Raw genomic sequence first — 23,700 nt, 5'->3', positions numbered from 1 at the left:
CCTATATAGCTCCTTTTAATCGTCTTCAATCGGGATCTTATTTATAAAACAGGGTCTGAAGGGGTGAGACTGAAAAAAATCGTTTATTTGATTAGTAAGGACCTCCCTATTGCTTTTGCATTAAGAGGTACAAGTACCTGAAATGTATTTGCAAATTTGCAATAACATTATGAGGAGAGGGAAAAATATGTATGTATATCCAATTGGGGCCCGTTGTCTACATCAAAACGTAGACCCGAAACAATGAAACTATTTTGTGCATTAAGAAATCATCAGCTTAAGCAAGGACTCTGTACCAGCTTTTAGTTAGAAAGTGATTTAATCAGCTCTGTTTTAGTCGTATCAGCAGAAGTAACTTCGAATGTTTAGGTCGCCCGAAAAAAAGGTTCCCATGCATAAATCGTAGATACAATCCGTCCAACGATATTGAAGGATCAGAGGAGGTGGTTGCATGAGGTGACTGAGAAATTGTATAATATCTTTAGGGCAAGCCCTCAGATATGGGAAATTCTCAAGGAAAAAACTAATTGCTCCTTGCACAGCATGTCACAAACACGATGGCTTGCTCGTGTGGATAGTGTAAAACCTTTCCCAACTCACATTCCCCAAGAAAGCTATTGATGAAATCAAGCTTTTGAATCTGAGTTCTGAAACAGTAACGGATTTGGAAGGTATTGAAGCATATATGGGGACATTTGAGTGTATCCTCTTAGCCTCCATTTGGCTCAAAGTGTTGACGGTAATCAACCATCGAAATCTGGTACTGCAAGCTAGAAATGCCACACTGGACGTGGAAACAGAAAATATACGTAGCCTGATTGATGAGTTGAAGAAGTTCAGGAATCAATGGTCGATCATACTTCAAGAATGTAAGTTTCTGGCAGGGATTATAGGAGTTGTGAATACCTTCGCAGAGAAAAGAAGGAAGATAAGAAAGCGCCAGTTCGATGAATTACCTGGCGAATCACCTGAGTGTGATTCCAAAACTCAATTAAAACAGCAAGTTTTTTTACATTCTTTTGGACTGCTTGATTGGTAACATGACAAGACGTTTCGAAGCCGTAAATGACAATGCGATTAAATTTAGTTTTTTGTGGAAGTTTCAGGATCTGGAGGAAGAAGAGCTCAGAGAAAAGGCAGCGGCATTCTGCAAGATTTATGGTATCGATATTTCTACGGATCTAATAAATGAAATCATTCATCTCAAAGCCATCCACTTAGCAAATTTGGGATGTGATTCGCTGCCACCATTTCAACTTCTGAACAAATTTCATGACTTGAAGATGGAAGTATTATTTCCGAACATCTGCATAGCATTAAGAATATTTTGCACACTTCCAGTCGTTGTGGCTGAAGGGGAGCGTTGTACATATTTAGAAAAAGTTAATGTAAGCAAATCAAACAATGAAATCTAACATTTCATTTATGCAAGTGCTCCAGTAAGTCTTATTTTATATGAAATAAAACTGACAATGTGAATTGAAAAATTTATGTATGTTATGCTATTTTTTTACTGTGAAATAAATATCTATTTTTAAATTTGTTGCAAAAACCGTGCAAAAAAAATTGTTCTTGAGCACATTTTTGCACGCAAGGAAAAGCACATACGCAAAATTTTACTCTATATGATATTCCGTTGAGAAAAAAATGGCCCGCAGTGTTGATGCTAGATATTTTCATTTCCACACCTTGGACTTAAAGATTTTCCATACAAAATTTTATTTTTCAAATACTTTAAGTATTGAACATTTGAATATTTTTTTCTTTGGATATTTCATTTTTGTTCTGTAAAGTATTTGAAAAATAAAATTTCTCGACCTTTGGGGGGGGGGGGGGGGGGGGGGGGGTGTCCCCTATCCTGGTCCCCTATGGCGGTAGCCACGGTTATACCACACACCCATGGCATGGCGTAGCCCAGGGTTATTTTTTATAAGCGCGGCCGAAGGCCGCCTATGCAGAAAGGTGTTCTACTCAGAATTACTGTGCATGGCGCAGCCGGTGTTGGATCGGCTAAGGATTATTTTTATGAAGCGTGGCCGAAGGCCGCCTACGCAGATAAGTGTTCTGGCCAGACATACTGTGGATCGCGTAGCCGGTGTTGGATCGGCTAAGGGTTATTTTTATGAAGCGCGGCCGAAGGTAGCCTACGCAAAAGGGGTGCCTAAAATAATAGAATAATACCGAAGATGTGTATTTTTTATGGCATCGTTTTATCACTGAGTGAAAACTGAATCCAGGTTATTCAAAAATACTGACAAAATATATAAAAAATGTTAAAGTCCCCAATTTACATGTTGTCGGGATTTTTGTCGGGATTTGGTCGTGTCGGGATTATGTGTTTCGGGATTTAGTGTTTCGGGATTTTGTAAGTCGGGATTAAGTTATACACCTATATACGCCTATATTCCAAGCTAAAAATAAAAAAATAAATACCAGGCTCGATATACCACCGAGACGAATTAGGCCAAGCTTTTCTTCCAATTTACATCGTGCTCTCTTTTCATTTCAAATTGGCATAGCAGGACCCAAATCTTTTATACCGACTCTTCTGCATGGGACTGAGTTTTCGTTTATTATTATTATTATTCTTTATTCGGTCTATGATAACAATATCTTACAGACTATAAATGTACAGGAAATTACTTACTAACTAAATAGGCTGGAATTGAGTACTACGAATAAAATGAAGTAATCTTATCGATGAACTGGGATTTCGGCATTGAGAAATCGAGATCAAGCGGTTTGTAAATATTGTTAATTTCACTGACAGCTCTAGTAATGGGCGCGAGGTAGTGGTAATTAGATTTAACTGTAGTAAGATGGAAAGGGTAGAAGGAACGTAGGATGCGATTTGGGACATTGAAGCAAAGTTGATCGAGCAGATTCACGCAATCAATTAAGCCATTAATAATGTCGAAAATGAACACTATCGAATGGATTGTGCGCCTACTAGAGAGAGATTTTAAGTTTATGAGCAAACACCGTGCAGTATAGGATGGAAAGGGATCGACGAAATGAAGTGGATAGAGAGCAAAGCGAGTAAAGCTACGCTGTACACGCTCGATTCTGTTCGAATGAGAACTATATAATGGGTTCCAGATAATTGAAGCGTACTCCAACTTAGACCGGGCAAGACAAGTAAAAAGGGATTTTCTTGTATAGAGATCTTTAAAGTCTTTCGATAACGCTTCAAAAAACCCAAATTCGAAAAGGCCTTAGGGATAACTGTATTCACATGACTGACGAAGGTAAAACCAGAGTGAAACAGAACGCCTTGATCAGAAAATACCTCAACTGAGGACAGTTGAGTGTTAAGAATCGAGTAAATTGAATTTATACGATTACGCGTACGCGACAAGGTTAAATGAAAGCATTTTTTTATGTTAAGCAACAGCTTGTTTTTGAGACTCCAATCAGTAAGATTGTTGAGTTCATTTTGTAGCTGAAGCGCGTCAGCCACGCAGGTAACTCTAGAATACAATTTCAAGTCATCAGCATAGAGAAGAAATTGCGAGTGATTAAATCAGGACCGGATATCATTGATAAACAGAACAAAAAGAAGCGGGCCTAGAATACTACCATGCTGTACTCCGGAGGTTACCACAAAAGAGTAAGACGCAGTACCAGCGATTTCTACAAACGTTGTTCTGTTCGTGAGGTAGGATCGCAACCACAGAAGAAAGACAGAATGGAAACCAAGGAGCTCAAGCTTGTGTAGTAAAATATCATGAGAGACTGTATCGAAGGCTTTAGAGAAATCGGTGTAAATGGTATCCACCTGAGATCCACTCTTAAGGCCGATAAACAGTACTCTGAAAAAACCGCAAAATTGGTTACGAAGGAACGACCACAGACAAAGCCATGTTGGTTGGAATCAATAATTTCTTTAACTGCGAAGAATAACTTATCTTTTACCACCTTTGCAAAAAGTTTTGAGAAGGTGGTTAATTTTGAGATTGGACGGTAATTTCTGACATCATTCTTGTTACCAAATTCGTGGATGGGTGTAATGGAGCTCACCTTCCATTCGTGGATGAAAATACCGGAGGAAAGGGAAATGTTAATTATCTGAGATAAACGGAAAGCTAGGGATGAGCAGCATTTCTTAAGGAAAAAAGAGGTAAGGCCATCGAAATCATTTTTATAAGACAGTTTTAAAGCAGAGATACCATTCTGTATATCTAAGTCAGTGATACAAAGTGCTCCAAAATCAACGCAATGCGAACCAAGATAATCACCATAATAATTTTTAGTGCCAACGCCAGCATAATTTACAAAATTGGACTTGAAAAAATCAGCAAAGAGAATTACGCTGTCATGCAGAGAAGAGGAAAGACCATCCAGAGTCATACAGCTAGGAATATTCGAGCATCCTTTCTTAGACCGGATGAAGTTCCAGAATGCTTTGGGATTGGACTTTAACTCATCCTCATAGTGAGATATATAATTGTTATAAAGAGTTTTATAAAGTTAATTGAATTCTTTACTAAGGCTGATATACTTTTCTCTGAAGCTAAAATCGTTTGTGGACATGACAACTTTATAATATTTATTTCGTTTGTTCTTCAGTCTTTTAAGCCTTCTCGTATACCAAGGTAACTTATGTCTCCGAGGAGGGATCAGATTTAGGTTAGAGTTAAAGACCAAGTAAATTTGTTCAAGAAACATCTCATAGCAGTCAGCAATATTACGCGAAAGAAAAATAGAGCTCCAATCAATTTCGTTGAAAATTGCAATTAAAGAACCGTAATCAGCATTTCTGAAGTTTAAAGACTGGGAATCGATTGTGTAGATTGTAGGAAATGTACAAAACTGAAGGGATAAAAAGAGCGGCACATGGTGCATATCAGATTTACAGATAGGGAAATTACACTTTTGTAACTGAGAGATCAAGTTCTCATCAATGAATAAAAGGTCAAGAAAGTTACCAAGCATGTTGGGAATATAATTAATTTGGAATAGATTAATGCCGGAAAGACTATCTAGAACATGGATCTCATGTGGAAGGCTAGCGTTAGAGGCAGTTAAGACACCGTTCATAAGCAGATCAGACCAAACGATCTTGTTTAAGTTAAAATAACCCAGTATGCAGAAGTAGTCATCTTCATGATTTTCATAGATATGTAAAATGTTATTGATATGGAGTGCATATAAGTGTTCAGAACTGTTTGGCGGAATGTAAGATATGCAGATAAACAAGCTACCAAAGGTGCCGAAGATGCCGACACACAGTTGATCTAAAAGCGAATCTGCGTTTCCAAGAGCGACGACTGACGACCTAAACGCACGTTTTACCGCAATTAAGACACCCCCACCCCTACTACAGCCTGTTTTTTGCGCATCTCTATCGTTACGATAAATATGAAAAATATTCGGATCAAAAAAGTCACTAGTTAACCATGTTTCAACTAGCACAAAAACATCGAACTCACACCGAAACGTGAATAAAAATACTTCTTTAGCCTTAGTACGCATTCCAGAGATATTTTGGTAATAAATTTCAAGAAGCTTAAGATTTTCAATATTATTATAATCAGAAAGTCAAGGAGTATTAACTACGCTGTTATTTAAGTCGGTCACTTCAGTTCCTTGGGGCGTTACGAAATGGCTGGACGTTTATCCCAGTTGGCCATAGGTTGGCATCCAGAAGCAGACTATAGAAGTCGGGAGAAACTTTTAATGGCAGAAATACACTCGGAGTGTTTACCAAACCACTGTCGAGGGATGAACTGGTTTAGAAAACCGTTTCTAAATGAAAACACTTTTTTCTGAAGAATTTGCGTTTTCCATTGGGCAGCTACCCAAGACTTTAGAGAAATGTTTTGGTCACTCGTACAACAATTACAATAAAGCTCTCGTACTATACCTAATATATTGTGGCGAATGTTGACATCACTAGGCTGTTAGTAAATAATCACGCAACAACAAGAACATTAAAGCAAGCAACACTTATGTAGAAGGCGACGAACAGTGATGCCATCAAATCGAGAAAAGAAAACCCACGAAATTGGATTCACTTACCCATTTTTCCCCTTATTCGAGTGAGAAAACCCTCACTTTTACCCACCAAGATAAATTATCCTTATTTTATATGGATATGTAAAAAAATAATTGCAATAAAAATGGAAAATTTAGCGAATACGCAAATATTTATTTAGTTGTAACTTAGAACAAATTTTTTTACATAAACTGAGATTTTTTGTATTTGGCTTTATAAAGTTGTACATGTTTTTTAGTTATCTCAAAATTTATATAATTGATATTTCTTGAGACAAAAGAAGTTCTTATCTTTACTATGCTGTTTAATATTAACGGTCCCAACCTATTTCTTTTTTTTTTTACATTTAACATCTGTAGTAATAGAAAATACCCTCTCTGTATCAGCATTTGAATGAGGTAAACTTAATACAATATTAATGATTTTTTTCAAGTTTGGAAATTCATATTTATTGTTACAATTTCTATATTCCAAAATTTCATGCCACATGCGATCAATTGGAATATTTCTTAAGTAATCTTTTTTTTCGGCGCTGAATAATACTGCAATGTTTTTATACTCAAGACAGGCCGAATCGGCAGAATCAAGTTTGATTTTTTTAGAACAGAAGATATTTTAGTATTCAAGCTTTTTTTTAACATCAAATGCCGTACTAGGGTTTAGGGTTCAAAAAATCAAGATTTTCAATAAATTCATCATGAATAGGCAAACGTTTTACCATTTCTTTAATAGCTGTTTTATAAAAATGCGTACATGATGTTAATACCTACATTTTGTTCTGCTGGCTTGCCGAAGTCCCTTTTACCCATTCAGCTAATTTTTTGTTGAAAAAAACCAACGAAAGGGAGAAAAACCGACGTTTTGGCATCACTGGCGATGAAGAGCTATCTCACAAACCCAGATGTAGTCATCAGCCGAAGTAGTTACTCACACATATACACGCATATGGCTATAAACTTAAAATATACATATACTTATATAGCTGGTAACTAACCAAGCATGAGCTACAACTGCTCGCGAAATTACTAGACTTTAGAAGAAACGGATGAACGAGGAAACCGAGAGTATAAAAGAAGCGCAATCTGAGTAATAACGAGTCAGTTTTGATTCAAGCACGCTATTGGTTGTGAAATATAATTGTGAAGTACTACTCCCAAAGTAATCTAAATAAAGACCAGTTTGTAATACTGAATATTGGAGTGATTTATTCAACAGTTTAGCGATTCGAAAGTTAGCAGAAGGAATTTCTCTAAATTCGTTACAATATGTATACGATTTCGCTAAAACAATGGTATTCTAAATATGATAAACACTGTTACTGTTAAAATTAAGATTTAAAATTTAGAGGAATGTTAAGATATTTAGAGTCATTTGCTATACATGAATCCGGCTCCGGCAATACCTGAAATCTAGCATGTGCTGGTATCCGCGATTTCCGCGGCGGCCGTCTACACCCCATATATTTTAGCAAAACTGGTAAATACATTTTGAATTCAACTGTCACGAAATTTTGGTGGCTCTTCTTATAAAGTTTGTATTACTTATTAGAAGGAAAAATATCTAACTTCCTACAAATCAAAAAGTCTGTTGGAAAGTTTTAAAGATTTTTAGGGATAAACACATTTGAGATAATTACTTTCACCTCCAACTGGGTCTGTTAAAGTTTTTATCATTACGACAGCAGTAGTCGAATCCGAAACTCATTCTAATGCCACGAGAGGCAGTAAAGTTTAGCTTAATAACTGACGTATATACGTTCTTTACGTATATATGGACAACAACTCTCCCTATTATATCCGGTTTTTGAGTGGAAGCTTCAGCTGAAGTTGAAGTTACCCTCAGTTTTTACATGAGTTTTTAATTTTTTTTTTTAAGCTAACAGTAATTTTAACTCGAACTGGGCCTTAGTATCCCCTTTTGCACTGGCGTAAGGCGGCACTGCTAAGCTGCAAAATGCAGTTTTTAAATGTCCATTTATTTTTCGACTCCTTTTTTTTCAATGCGGGTAAAAATTTTACCCTCATCTGACCGTTGAAAATACACCCATACCGTTTCAGTTAGCGTACATGGTCTGTCTTAAGCTGGAGACATTGGTGCTTTATCGGTAACCGTATCGGTAACCTTATAACAGCTTATTCGACCAACCTTATGAGAATCAATGCAATCGATTACTGGTGCCGCTAAGGTCGTAACCGTATCGTAGCCAACCAATTGGGTTTTGGTTTACCATCGTAACGATAAACAGCTGACTACGTTAGGGATACGGATACAGCGATACGACATACGGCGTCAATGACTCCAGCTTTATTCTATTTACTTCACCTGGTGATTCCACCACGGGTCGGTGTTTTATCAAGATCTCAACTACTTTTTTTGAGTTCGATATTTGTATGAGAACCGTTGTTCGAAAATTTCAAAAAATTCTCATTTAAGTGAATTTATTTATAAAATCATGAAAGTCAATTTACCTGTTCGAAATTCTTGGCCACAATTACTGTATACACCGAACATGTGCCAAAATAGGTCAGGAAGAGACCAAAAAGTATGGAAAATTTGGCGAACGACGCAAAACCACGTGCCCATTTTGGACCATTTTGGAAAGCGACTTCAGCAACTTCAGCAAAACTCATTTGTGTGCGACGCGATTTGTAGTACAGTTTATGTGCGCATTTCACCTGTAAATAAAGAGAAACACATACATATAGGCATATGCGACTATACAAATATATACATATGTATATATGTAACATAAATATGTACATAAAGATGTACAACGCAAAGTCTAGTATTTATTTATTTCCGCAATTTATTATTTTTATAGACACGTGTGCTTTTAATGTAGTACTTAAATATGTATGTATATAATTTCGGTAAATACAACCATACATAAAATAATATTATATGCAGTCGGTAACAGTTATACTAGCGGTCTCTCTTCTTTTGAATTAGGAAAAAAATTTTATTTGTTGTTGACATTTGCACTAAATATTCGTCCAGAACTCTTAAAAAATAAATATTTTATAAAGTAAACAAATCCTTTGAGGAGTTCCCTTTAGAAGACATACATATATAAGCATCTAAAATGGTTAGGGTGAACCAAAACATGTCAAAAAATGTTGTTTTGGATGGGCCACAAAAATCGTTGAATAAATTAAGAAAATGGCACGGAAAATTGGTAGTAGTAGTCTTAGCGTTTTTCCAAAACTAATAATCCGACTTTGTTAAAAGTTGAAAAGTACAGTGGAGTCTGGGTATAGTGAACCCCCGGTATAATGAACACCTCGATATAGTGAACGCCTAAAAATTTACATTGAGTACTCTAAATAGTGAACTATCGAAAATTCGAAATAGTGAACAAAGTTCTAAACGCAACAGCAAGCATAAACTGTTAAAAAAAAAAACAAAACTTAAACAAAAATAAAGTCGGATATTCCCCAAAATTGCTCGTTTTATGTTTTTTACTGGAAAAGCTGCTGCTATGTAAGTATTTGGTGACAGTCTTTATTTGTCTCTTGTCGGGTGCAAAACGCTTCTGAGTGAATGTGTACAGTCTTATGTGTTTTTAAAACTGTTTATGTGCTGATAAATTAAGTGTTATCATGCCTGTGATGAAATTCCTTCCATTAAAGTTTTGCTAGAAATTGCTCAAAAAATCAAAAAAGGTGCTAGTGTTTCATCCTTAGCAAAGATTTATGGTGTGGCCAAATAAACAGTTTCGGGAATAAAAAAATGCTCGTAGTATTATATCCAACCAGGCAGTGGGAGCATCTAAGCGGATGACTCTTATGGATACTGAAGAATCTGGTGATGACAGCCAAGGCGAAGGACAGATCGGAAATTCAATAAAAGCTACTGAAGCCATTAAAAGCTTCGATATAGCTATCGCATGGGCTGAAGCTAACACAACTGACTATGCTGGCATGCTAGTACTGAGAAGTCTACGCGAAAAAGCGGTTCAAAAGTCAATTCCCGAACACAAAAAGCAAACATCTATTCGTAAATTCTTTCAATAATATGTATGTTTTTTCAAAATATTATTTTCTACAAATAATCTGTTTTGTTTACATAAGCAAACATGAATTTAAAGCTAATAAACCAAGTTAAAAAAAAAAAATGTCAAACTTAACATAGTGAACAACCTGGATACTGTGAACAGGCCTTGCAGGAATTAGTTCACTATATCCAGACTCCACTGTAGGTACCTTATTCTTTAGATCTTTTTATAGCGTAACATTTTGTCGGAAAGTATACTATCGTCGCACTTATGATTCGATTTGCTTGAAATTTGGTACATGGCTGCCTCTTTGACTCGATTAATGTTCCGGTTTCAGAGGACGGGAATAGAACGAACGACTAGTTAACAGAGCTGGACGAAGATAAACATACGCAGAAGTAAAAGTAAAGGAAGACGTACTAGTTCAGGGCTGGGATGGGGAGAGAGGAAAATAATAAAAGAGTGGCAGTTTAGAGTGATAAAAGTACTGAGAAAGTATTCAGAGGGAGAAGAGGAGAAAACCAAGGGAAAGGGGCTGAAGAGATGCAGTGGGAGTAGGAAGAGCGAGATTGAGATAGGGGTAGGTATAAGAATAAAGTGAGGAAAAGGCGAGATAGACGATGAGAGAAAGAAAAGTAAGAGGGTATGAACCACGAGCTATAACTAAATGAATTGGATTATTCAAATTAAAAATGATTTCTAAAATTATTATTTTTTTTTTTTGCAGCAGAAACGTGCCGGACAATATCCAATTTGATAAAAATTAAAGTATTGTAATTACAAAACCACTTTCCATCATCATGACATCGAACCACGGCTTTTTTATATAGATATATGTGACCCGGTCTATGGAAAGGTGGCTTATGACTCAAAAAAGAAATTGCGAGAAACAGCTGTTAAAAATAAACAAAGCATTTCTTCAGTTTCTTAGTAGTTTTTCTTTTGCATTATGAACAGTCATGTCCAAAAGGCAAAGCACAAACCAGTTTCTGACCGATATTTTGGCGCTATTGCCATCGAAAAAATGCTATCAAAAATTTGAGAATGCTTCACCAGCCACCAAAGTGGCATCGAAGGAACCAAAGGCTTCATCGTGTTTCATTTGTGCTCTTCTTTCTCTACATTTTTAGTACAGTTCTAAGCAAGTTAGGACTTTCTAGTTTTCACCACTTAAAAGAGCCTCTCAAAAACAATCGAAACCATAAAAAAGTGGAAAATTTTTTTTTTAGTCATAAGCCACCTTTTCATAGATCGGGTCACATATATACCCACCACGGCATCAGTAATATATTAGTAGATGAAACCAAGTTTACATATGTGTATCTTTATTTTTATACTTTGACATTTTCCCTTCGATAATCGGTAATTATGAAAAGTTTCTAGAGACGCAGAAAAAGCATGAATAAAATGCCTGACCGACAGATTTAGCAGTTAACAATCTAGATTAGATTAGATTAGGTTGAGTGGTAGCGGACTAGATGAATATACCACATAAAATAACGCCGACGTAAGCTATAGTTATTTAGAATACAGTTGCGGGGCAACGATGTAGTTTCGAATAAGAATGATCCTTCAGATATCCTAATGAGTCGAGAACGAACAGTGAAGCATGAAGTGTCTCGATGATTCCGCCTCGTCACCCTCCAAGCAGCTGCCGCAAGAGGGGTTCCCAGTATGATGAGACGTACTTCATATACCCCATTGGACAGAGAAATGTCGAAAACCCAATCACCATTGATGGCTGAGCTTTGGCACACCCAACAATTGCTATTCTTTTCCGGGCAAACGGATTTCGCTAACCTGCAAAAGATAGTGTCCGCCTCGTGTTTGCTTAGCTGACTTAAGGCTGATCTATAGAGGAGCAGACCACAAGTGGCAGGGATAAATTGCATTCCCTACTGCCATCTATATTCGATTCAGTTGCACCCATGCGTGCTAGGAGGTCAGTTGTCAGGTATATTGCTGTATCTGGGAACAAAGATGATATTTATATTGAAATAGTCCAATGCAACCGCGAGCGAGGTAAGACATTCCCAAACCACATTTTATCGCATCACAGTTGAAGTGTTTTAATAGCCGCATGGCTATTGGAGTAGATGTTGAATTCTCTAAACGTAGACGCACTAGACAGCATGCTATAATAACCTCCGCTTGGAAGACGCTGCAGTGAACAGCCAACTTAAACTTGTGGATCTAGACAAACTCATGTGCCAAATTTTTAAGATATCCTGATTCTTTCTTATCTTGTAAGTATACAAGTGGGACGGGCATACTGACGGGTAGAAATGGCGGCTGAGTATAATAATGATTAAAATCAACATTAGTGTGTGGGTTTATTTTAGTTTAATCTCTTTAAAAAACCTAATGCATACAAAAAAATAGCTGTGTTTTTTTTTTACGCATATGCACTTAAACTTCATATGGGCGGATAAGTGCAAAATTTTATCCGCATGGAACTAGGGGGTGGTAGTGCGCTATGGCTTAGAAGGTTCAATGTAGTCATATGAAATCGGTCCCCTGATAGTCGGTCTTGTACCTTAAGGGTGCTTTTTTCGGAAAGACCGGATCTCTATCTGTTAAAGAACATTCAACATCGATAACACTCCTCAAAACATTCGGGGAGTGATCTTATCGCTTCAACAGCAACAACTACTACGTGGAATTGCATATGAGCGTTTTAGTATATGCAAGTTAAAAAAAACCAACCAATATTTTGCAAAACTGTCAATTTGGCTAAATCCCATTTTGACAGTGAGTGACTGTATATAGCGGCACGTAATCTATGTATGTATGTATGTGCGTCTGTATTTATGAAATTTACAATACTCACCAGTACATAACTGCAGTGTGTACAAACGAAAGCTGTAAAGATCGTCGCAACAATACCAAGCACAAGACCCGAGTACATGAAAGCGATTGGCATGGAAAGGATGCCAGTGCCCAATGAGGCCTTCAACAAATGCGTGAGAGTTTCATTATCACTAAAAGTATGCAACAAAAATTTGTTGTCAGAGGTTATTTAATGAGCAAATGAATTAAGTAAGCAAGCTTTAAACACTTACGTTGTTGGATGTTCAACTTTACGTTCCGCGAAAGGATCGAAATCTGATGACGCCTGCGCCTGTTCGACATCTTTACGCGGCTGAATTTTATATCTGAAAGCACAAAAAAAGAATAAAAAAACAAAAAATTAATCATTTAATTTGTGTTGTATGATTATGGTAGAGTTGGATTTCGATTCGATTCGATTTTTATTCGATTTCGTCGATCTTTTCTTAAATAATGAAGAATCGATTTTTTTTTTCTAAAAACGTCTGATTTTTTCAGGCTTCTATGTTTTTATCATCTTACTTAATTTACAACCATAAACTATGACTATGCGCCATTCTGTTGGAGGCTTCGGAAGAGAGAAAGGGAAAGATGAAGAAGTTAATTATCACAATCGATTGGCTCCTAGCTGTTGTTGCATAACAAATAACACTAACTCTCCCTGTTTCAACATAACTGACACCAAGAGAGATTAAGTCTTCTTGGTGAAGGTCTCCCACTACCCAATACGGGTGCCTAGCGGTTGGCATTACGTAGAGCATTATAAATCGTCGGTTCGAATCTCGGTGAGACCTTTGATAACATTGCGAAATTACCTGATGATGATTACGTGGCGGTTTTCGAAATGGTACCATCGCAATATGCCAGTCAATGTTTCTTCCTTTCTTTTCAGTTTCTCTTAGAAAATATAATAATTGAATATTGAGTTATTATAAGCCGGTGTTAAGCTCATGAATTCTTAAATAATAAGTATAAATTCAACACACCATTAAACAAACAAACGTCGGCAGGACTTTTCTCTCGTACACTAGGCCACCCCTTGCCTCTAGACACAGTCCATGATTACGACCCATAGATCAGAACAAATATGATAAGAGATGTATAGAACGCTTTTGACAACAGTTATTCTCTGTTTGATATCTAAGCTAACATTGCAGAGAAGGCAGAACTTACTGAAGAAATTTCTGCGCACAAAATTGGAATATGCTAAACAAAAATTGTTCATGCTCCTTGGCACCCGAGGTCGGTTTCTGCACTACTGCTATAAATAAAATTAAAAACACACGAGCTCTTTTAAAATCTTCAAAATCCTGTAAACAATTCAGCAGCAGCCAACTTTTTCGACTCCATTAAATCGATTTTTATACCCAGCTGTACTAGTACACAAGATACTATAACTTTGATTGGATAACGGTTGGTTGTACAGGTATAAAGCAATCGAGATAGATATAGACTTCCATATATCAAAATCAGTATCGAAAAAAAATTATATTGAGCCATGTCCGTCCGCCCGTCCGTCCGTCTGTCCGTTAACACGATAACTTGAGTACGTATTGAGATATCTTCACCAAATTTGATATACGAGCTTATCTGGACCCAGAATAGATTGTATTGACAATGAGCGAAATCGGATGATAACCACGCCCACTTTTTTTATATATAACATTTTGGAAAACACAAAAACCAGATTATTTAGCAAATAATACACCTAGAATGTTGAAATTTGACGTGTGGTCTGAAAATGAAATTCTTGATAAAATAGGCGTGGCAACGCCCACTTGTGATAAAATCAATTTTACAAATATTATTAATCATAAATTAAAAATAGTTAAACCTTTCCTAACAAAATTCGGCAGAGAGGTTGCCTTTACTATAAGCAATGCTTTGAAGAAAAATTAACGAAAGCGGTTAAGGACCACGCCCACTTTTATATAAAAGATTTTTAAAAGGGTCGTGGACGAATAAAATAATCGATATATTTGCAAAAAAGAGCTTTATATTGATGGTATTTCATTTCTCAAGTGGATTTATAACAATAAATAGGAAAAACTTCAAATTCTAAAAAATGGGCGTGGCACCGCCAATCTTATGACTAAGCAATTTTCTATGTTTCGGGAGCCATAACTCGAACAAAAATGAGTTCAGAATAGAACCATATGTATATGTATGTATTATTGCGCAGCCTTGTAACACTATTAAGCACAAAAAACAAACAACAACAGCATTTCAAGTGTACAGCTGCGTATGTAATGTTCGGTCTCACCCGAACTTAGACTTCCTTACTTGTTTTCTTTGATAATTGAATCGAAAAAATCGAGTTTTCAAAAAATCTAATCGAATCCAGCTCTAGGTTATTTAAGCTACACGTTAAAAATAGCTTAAAATGTTTATCAAGTAACACAAAAATATTAGAAAAACAAATTTTCAACTCCACAACCTCCGCTCAAGCGCTGCTATGTCCCCAGTTTGCATCGTGTCACATATATTTAAGTTCTGCATATGTTTATGTAAGCTATTTGCACGTTTTTTTTTAGTAAATATCTATTCAAAGTATTTTTTCCGTTCTTGTAATGCCACAAATGCGTTCTAAACCAAGTTATCGCCGACTTCCGTTATTTACTTCAATTGTCGCCTTCTATCTTCTATCTATCGAATCTTACAAATTACACGAACGATCAATCACTCGAATGCAACTGAACAATCATATTAAAAAACAAAATACTGTCTGCAATTTATTTTATAGTGAAATTCTGTATCGGCAGTTTTGTGCATTCGGCTTGGGCTTTGGATTGCTGCTGCTTACTATTGCAACGTCTGCTTGCGGCCGTTGTGGGCTGCGGCTATGACTTACAAGAAATGCGCAATGTCTGCAGAAAAAAAATGCGCGCTAATCACGCTCCTCAACTACCGACCAACATCGAATTGCATTCTTCGCTGCATATCAGAGCTTCGCAGTGGCGGGTGTCCAATGGCTGTTTGGCGGGTATTGTCGTATATGTACGACGGCCACTCGCTTTAGCTCGAATTCAATATGGTCAAATACCAAACATAGCTCGTCATAATGATACACATTATGTACTATTAAGTGACTGTCTGACTCTTTGGTGCGCGGGAAAGTAATTTCGTATGACAACAAAAACAAGAGAGAGAAATGTAAAACACATGTACACATGCTCAAGGTATGAATGCATTTTTAAAGGGTGTTTTAATAGGAACGCCCATGCTGAAACTTCAAAACGGCTACTTGATGATCAGTGAGGCTGATAAGAAGACGGATGCGGTCGTTGGGGATCGTACTAGCGGGTTAAGGGAGTTACTATATTCCCGTGTAGTCATACCTGTCATAAAACCCGCAGACCTAGAAGGTTCGACATGGTCGTATGAAATTGTTTTCCAGATGTTTGGACTAGTATGTTGATAGCGCTAACTTCCAAACCATGCCGCAAAGAAATACTCGCCAAAACTTTCGTAAAATGTCTATCTTTATAAGAATAACAATAAAAAGATCATAGGCGACAATACCTTGATGCTGGTAACTCGTACAGTGAAAACACGGTTGGCTTCCTGCCATGAAGGGGTGATTAAGCTTAATGATGATCAGACAAATACTCAACACTTTATGGCGTTTTCAGCAAGCGGAATGGATATAGTCCTTATACCGAAGCCATGGATGAATAATTACCGCAATAATATTGTAACGAATTTTCTGCAAATCCTCTTATTTGCAATCCTCTGCTAAGTTCGAATCACTAAACTGTTGAATAAATAACTCCAATATTGAATAATAAAAAAATGGCCTTTATTAAAGTACTTCACAATAACACTTATACTTTGCTACTCGCTGGCTTAATAACCAAACTGATTGATAACTCAAATGAAACTCTACTATTGGCCGCCAGATCGCGTGCTTAATAAAACTGATTGATAGCTCAACTCAAACTGAATTTCTTCTTACTCGCCTGCCCCGCTTTTATAGTTTACGCTGCATATTTCTAGGCTCTTCGATTTCCAGAAGTTACTAGTTAGTTTCGGCTACAAAATCGCCAGCCACAACTACGTGCACAAATTATTGCTCTCTCTTGTGACAACTCAGATAAGATATACGCATGTGTTTGTGCATTGCCGCTCCGCTGCTCGTATACGTACATATGTATGTGTAGACGCAATTATTTATTCGTTTATGTAGATACATAATGATTAAATTATTGATGTGAATGTTTGTAGTTTACAGTCTCTCGCGCATACATAGGCGTATAAGTAAATGCATCTGTGTGTGACATCTTTCGGCTGCCTTATATATGTGTATACATGATTTGATTATTGACGTAAATATTGCTTATCGTGGCCTTGGCATCGCCTTAGTGATGGTATAACTTAGTGATGTTAATATCCGTGACAATATATTTGAGCCAAAGACTGGAGCACGGAAGGCATGCCACCGGCTATCTCTGTCAAGATCACAGTCAGAGAGAAGCAGACCTGAGAATTGGTGCAGATGCGATGGATGGGGTTATCGAAAGAGCACTGTTTGGTTAAAAAGTCGTGCAATATATTTTCGCTACGGAGAGGGGTGAGATTAAAATTGAGAGAAAAGTATACAGAGGTACCCTACAAGGAGGTGCTATATCGACTTTACTTTGAGCTGTGATAGTAAACGATCTTCCTGTGGGCCTACAAGCTAGAGGCCACCGAGTTCTTGCCTACACAGATGGCTTGGAATGCATTATCAGATGGTGGACTGTGGGTACTTTCTGTTAGAGCTGTTGTGATGTAGGAAATAACTTGTCAGGAAACTAGGGGGGACTCGGTTGCCTTTACGAGATGGTGTTCAAACCTGTACTTCTCTATAGCGTGCACTCTAGTGGAACACGCTGAATACGGCGAGCATTGGCAAAATTTTGATGTTCGTACAGCAAACGGCGCTTGCTGGAATAAGCACCCCAACATTCATGCCAAGCTCTATTACACGGGCTAGGATAGACTATTGTGTGCCAACAATGGCTTCTGTGGGGATGAAATGGATTGAACAGCCTAACACGGATGGGTCGAAGAAGGAAGAGAAAATGTTCTGCCAGAAGCTTGAAGTAAGCCGCAAATTCAAGATGCCCCATTTCTGCAGCGTATATGAAGCTAGCACGGTTAAAAAATTGTACAGCAACTCGTCTAGTCAAGCGGCAGTCAGTGCTCTAAGCTCGACTACGGTGCGATCGTTAGTAGTGTGCGAGTGACCCACCTTGCTTGCGATTTTCTTGAATTTGTTTATATTAAATATCATCTGGATTCCTGGGAGTGGTGATATCCCAACAGTTGCCATCCTGGATATCCTAGCTAGGAGACTCGCAAAGGCTGTGCACACATTTTCTCTTGTAAGGAAGCGAAATGAGGGTCGGCTGAAATCGTGAGGTTACTAAAGCTCATTTATACATGTTGAAGCTCTGATGGATCACTGTTCAGTACGAGTACATGTGGCACGTCTCAAAATACTAAAAGTCCTTTCCTGCTACAGCTAATTGCAGGGTGATCAGATGAGGTAATCGAGCCCATTGATGCTTGACTGTCCAGCTTTTGCCAGAAGTGAGCGAAGCTTTTTCGGTCCGACTCGCATTACTTCCACTTATCCATCGTTTGCTATATCAGACGGAACTGCATTGGCCTACTTGGATGTAGTTATCAGAAGGGTATTTCAAGGAGGTGTGCTAGGTGTGCTCAAGCAACTTTACCTTTAATTGAAAAACTAGGCCAGGCATTTAAGTAAAATGTACCGTTTTTCATTCCCTGAGAATTTCATGCATGACAACTAGGGCGAGGATTATCAGCATATTCGAATACCCGGATATCCATACGGATATCCGTTGATACGGATAAACTCCGGACGGCATGTATATCTGGTTAATATTCGTTTGTGAAACTATCCGGATATCCGGATTTATGAAGATCCGGTTAATATTCGTATTTTTGGATATCCAGCGAAAGCAAAGAATTGATGTACCATTTATGTTTATTTAACATTAATAAAAATAAATTCGTGGGGCATTTAAATCAATTGACAGCGTTTTTTCACAATATAAACAAATGGCACTGTTCTTATTTTTACTTGTTTGTAAAATTGTAGCTTTTAATTTTTGAAGTTAATTTAATAATTTTTCGATGTTTGCTTCGTTCAATTCTGATATGCAGATATTCAACTTTTATATTCCAGTATCCGGACATACGGATATCCGGATTTTCCGTTTACGTATCCGGATAGCCGAACAGCGGATATCCGCATTTCCCATTTATGAATCCGAATATCCGGATAGCCGGATTTTTTGCTTAGCTATACGGTTTTGCGAATATCCGGTTTATTCGGATAGTTGAAAAATCCGGACGCAGTTCACAGCCCTAATGACAACACCTGAGGAAGAGAGCATATGCGGAGGGAATAATTTTTGTATCGAGCTAATATACCTTTTCAATCTCCAGTTCTGACTAGGCTGTACAACCAATCGCACGTGCTTACATAATAAACAACAAATTAAATTAATAATCTGTGCAATGACAAATTGCTACACCCTTTACATTTTGCTGCTTTTGATCCAATTCTATCAAGCCGCAAGTTGAGTGATTGCTGCAAAACATACTGACAACAATAATTGAAATGTTTGTAAAAAAGCATACAACAGCACATACACATACAAGCACACAAACATGAATTCACTCAGCTAACCAATTTTGGTGCTGATCGCTGGCCTTACATGAATTTCTTTAGGAATTGCATCAGCCATGTCGCGTACATCTTCAAGCTTCGGACAAACATTTATGCCAAATTTGTATGAGTGACTGTAAATTTTTCATACATACATGCATACATACATGTAATATACATATATGCACCTTTATGGAAGATATACTGCGCATGGAAAAATGGCGCACGCCGTTATGTCTGCAGTATCAAAAAGAAGCATACTTTTAGGTACCGGTATAGCGAATAAGGTTGTGGCGAAACAGTGGGAACGACTTGAATTAAGTACTGGACAAGGCTACATACCAATTTTGAGCAAATTTTTTAGATTCTTAGGGTACGCTTACACAGCTACCGATAAACCGAAAAATTGCAATCAGCTGATGAAGTCGGCCGGGCTGGTGTTAAAATTGCAGCCGATTACACTAGTCAACAAGAGAAATTACTTTGAAGTCTAACTATTTAATTTCGATGTATTATGGGCCCCCTAAGTACAAAAACACCCAAAATTTAAAATTCTATGGATACGATTTTTTTTCTTTTTCTAAAATCACGAATTTTCACAGAGGTCTTTCCATTTATTTTATCATATCTTGGAAATTACTTATCTAATCTTCAAGTCTTGATAAGAAAATTTTTTTATATGATCGACGGTTGTGGAGTTATTCACATAAAAATGTAAAAAAAAATTTTTCATATATATTTGTTATCAAATATATACAACTTTTTCCTTGAGGCATTTCTTACGATGTTCTTAGAATGCTTAAATCATAAAAACAAAAAAATCAAATTATCACTCCGTCATAGAAACTGTTATACCTACATACTGAACATCCCTGCCTGCATAGGCCATTTCCCATAGCCTATGAAGTTTTTTTGAAAACCCCTATTTTTCAAACCTTTTCGCAGGTAGTGGTAAAAAAATTTACAGACTCATTAGATGCTTGCCCTGTATGGTATATTGTCGCCGATTGTGACAAATTTAAAGAAAAAAAAGATATATACTTTTGAAAATCGAAGTGGCCTGCGACTATTTAAAGTAATTCATTTAGTTCATTCAATGTTATTTAACTAGCATTCCTGATCGCGAAAAGTCCAGTTGTCAACAACAGCAAAAAACTATTAATTGGTTAGTGAATTTAAAAAAAATGAATAATAACAGTAGAAATTAGTCTGCAAAAATTACCCGAATATATTTTGTTATGTATGAGGTCTTTACACTACAGCAAAAGGGCGGAGAAATTTCCTATTTCACTACAAAATTAATATAAGGATTATTTTAAAATAGATGTTGAAAATTTGAGCCAATATTAGACGCCAAATTCAATTTGTGATAGCTGTATATATATTTTAAATAAATGGAAATCCTACCCTCAGTAAGTAACAATTACATTTATTAATTAAAAATATTTATGATACTCATTTTTCACAGAGAAAACATGCAAATTGAAAAACCTATAATGTGGAGAGAAACATGTGATCATGATGCTAACTGTTACTTTTGTTTAACTAAAAAAAGCATTTGGAAAACATATGATTTCATCTTATCCCACGATTTCAGCTAGTGGTTTTACTCTTCCCGTGCTAGATTCAGATGGAGTTCCATGTCCTTAAAATCAACATAATACGTATACTGAATTTCCTCCATCGCCTATTTCTTCGTCTTCAAAAATCTGCAGCGTATCAGATGGATTTTGCCCAAAGCCTCTGACGAAGTCCTTGTTAAACGATCTTATAAGAGACCTAGAGCTTCCAAAAGATAAGTCAGAGCTACTTGCATCCCGAAAGAAATTTATTAGAAAAACAGGTTACGATAACTACCTATCGTTTTTTATTTTTATTTTTAAATATTTCAAGTACTAAATTTTGTAGAATTTCTTTAATAAAGGTATCTTAAATAAACAAAAATATTAAAAATACGTATTTTCCCTTCATTCACTTAATTGTTAATAATATTACCGTTTATACATACAAAAACGTATCCATAGAATTTTAAATTTCGACCACTTTTATAATTAGGGGACTACAGCAAATGAAAAAAAAATACTGGTGATCCAGGGTAATGCAAAAAGTTTAATTTTGTAGAGCAGTGTTATCGGACGGCAGCTTTTTTTCCTACACTTTACTTTTTCGAAAAAATACACTTGCGTTTATGCTTTTATGTGCTTATCCCATAAAGGGCGCCTGTTTTGCACACAATTAATCAATTTTTCAGTACATCGCACAAATGATTGATTTTTCTCAGTAAATGCACTCAATTTATCGGACGATAAAATTGAACACGCGCGAATTTATCGGCAGTGAAAAATGACAACGCCCGACAACAATTCGGTGATCGGTTGAAATGTACACAGGCTCATCTAAATACATGAGATACATGTGTTTATTTTGATCGGACGATTTCGACCGGCATCGGGCGATCAAAGTAGGTGGCTGTGTAAGCGTACTCTTATAGTTCCCATTTCAGCAATCACGAACTAGAATTTCTATGCCGAAACTTTTTTCCATTTTCCCTTTCCTCATATCAGAAATGAACTTCGCGAAAATTTGATATACGATATACAGTTAAGAATAAAAGTTGGTATTCTGAGTGTTCCAAGAAGGCAGAAGATAGAACCACTTTTGTTAATAAGTGTTACTACAAATCGATAACACAACTATAACGTTTCTACATAAGATCGATACATATTGATAACAAATCGATAGCTTATCGAAACCAATTCGATAGCTCGCCGATCACATATTAGAAAACTAAAATAAGAGATGGATAATTTTTTAATAGCATATCGATAAATAATCGCCAAGTTTGTGATAAAAAATATATTTTTTTCTAAATTGATACATCTTCGATAATAAACCGACAACTTTTTAAAACACATTTACACATAAATAAATCGACACATTTTTGTAAAAAATGTAAAAGCTCCAATTGCACATTAACACTACTCCGACAGTAAATCTATAACCTGTTGATAACTAATCGTTAATTTTTTGATAATATATCTATAACAAACCTAAAACATATCGATAACAAATCTATATTTTTGTTATAGCAAATCGATAAATTTTCGATATTAAATCGATAGAACGCCGAAAGCAAGTTCATAATATCCCGATAATAAATTAATAACAAATCGATAATTTTTTGTATAACTTCGATTAATTTTCGATATATTAGTTATGAAGGATTTTACTAAATTTGAAATTTGTGACCCTGTACGTGCATACATACATAGATATAAGTAAAATGCTCAATAAAATAAAATAAAGTAAGGAAAAAGTGACTTTTCGATAATAAACCGACAACACTTTGATAACAAATCGATAACTCATCTCTACTTTTTCGATAACACACCTATAACAAAGATAAGCCCATCGATAAGAAATGGATATGTGTACACAGTTGATCGATAACAAACTGATAACTTATCCGTAACACTTGGATAATAACAAATAATAATAATAACATGGCGATCGGTTTCGATTTTGGGGTGTATCGAAGAAAGTTTAATGATGAACGAAAATTCACACTGATGATGGCACAACGCTGAAGCTGGTTTGTTCCGAGACCAAATTTGACAAGTAACGACGGAATATATCCAATATTTAATTTTAATTTATTCCATAGAATGATAAACGACATGCGCTTAACGTTGGTATGAAATGTTTTGTTATGTGAGATGGATGTTATCGCTGCGGCCCAGAGTGTGTGAGCCTTTCACTGAGTTGGGAGACACTGTTGGAGAAAGACTAGATCTCACTCTGCTCCCAATCGGCACTCAGAACCGCCTGGGCCGTTAGGCGCCATTTAATGATGATGAATGGTATGAGGTCACACCAACGGACTTATTATGTTTCCAGAACGTTCCTTCAAAGATGCGGAATACACTCCAGTTAAGAAAACTTTAAAATGGACTATGAGAAAACTAAAATATTTTTTAGAAATTTAAGAGACATTATTTGGTAGTTTATTTGGAGGGAGAGAAAAACTAAAATAATAATAAAAGGAAGAAAAATAAGACAGTTTTCACACATATCAAAAAGCTTGCACAAGCGGAAGTCTTACATGAAAACAAAGGGCGCGTTGCTATTTAAAAACATTGCCAACTATTTTTCTATTTTTATACTCAGCTGAGCAGAACTCACAGAGTATATTAA

At 36.4% G+C, this 23,700-nt stretch overlaps 1 protein-coding gene across 1 annotated transcript in view; it reads right to left on the bottom strand.

Moving 5' to 3' along the window:
• The window catches only part of path (pathetic), a 118,079-nt gene that overhangs the window by 10,229 nt on the left and 84,150 nt on the right, over nucleotides 1-23,700 (bottom strand). Inside the window, exons 4-6 of the mRNA XM_067789009.1 lie at nucleotides 13,055-13,147; nucleotides 12,823-12,973; nucleotides 8,467-8,673 (exon numbers count right to left, since the gene is read on the bottom strand). Of these exons, the coding sequence (XP_067645110.1) occupies nucleotides 8,467-8,673; nucleotides 12,823-12,973; nucleotides 13,055-13,147 (451 nt within the window). The remainder of the gene's footprint in view (nucleotides 1-8,466; nucleotides 8,674-12,822; nucleotides 12,974-13,054; nucleotides 13,148-23,700) is intronic.

Source organism: Eurosta solidaginis, chromosome 5, assembly GCF_040869045.1.
Source record: "Eurosta solidaginis isolate ZX-2024a chromosome 5, ASM4086904v1, whole genome shotgun sequence".
NCBI lineage: Eukaryota > Metazoa > Arthropoda > Insecta > Diptera > Tephritidae > Eurosta > Eurosta solidaginis.
This window is presented reverse-complemented; position numbering and strand designations above follow the sequence as displayed.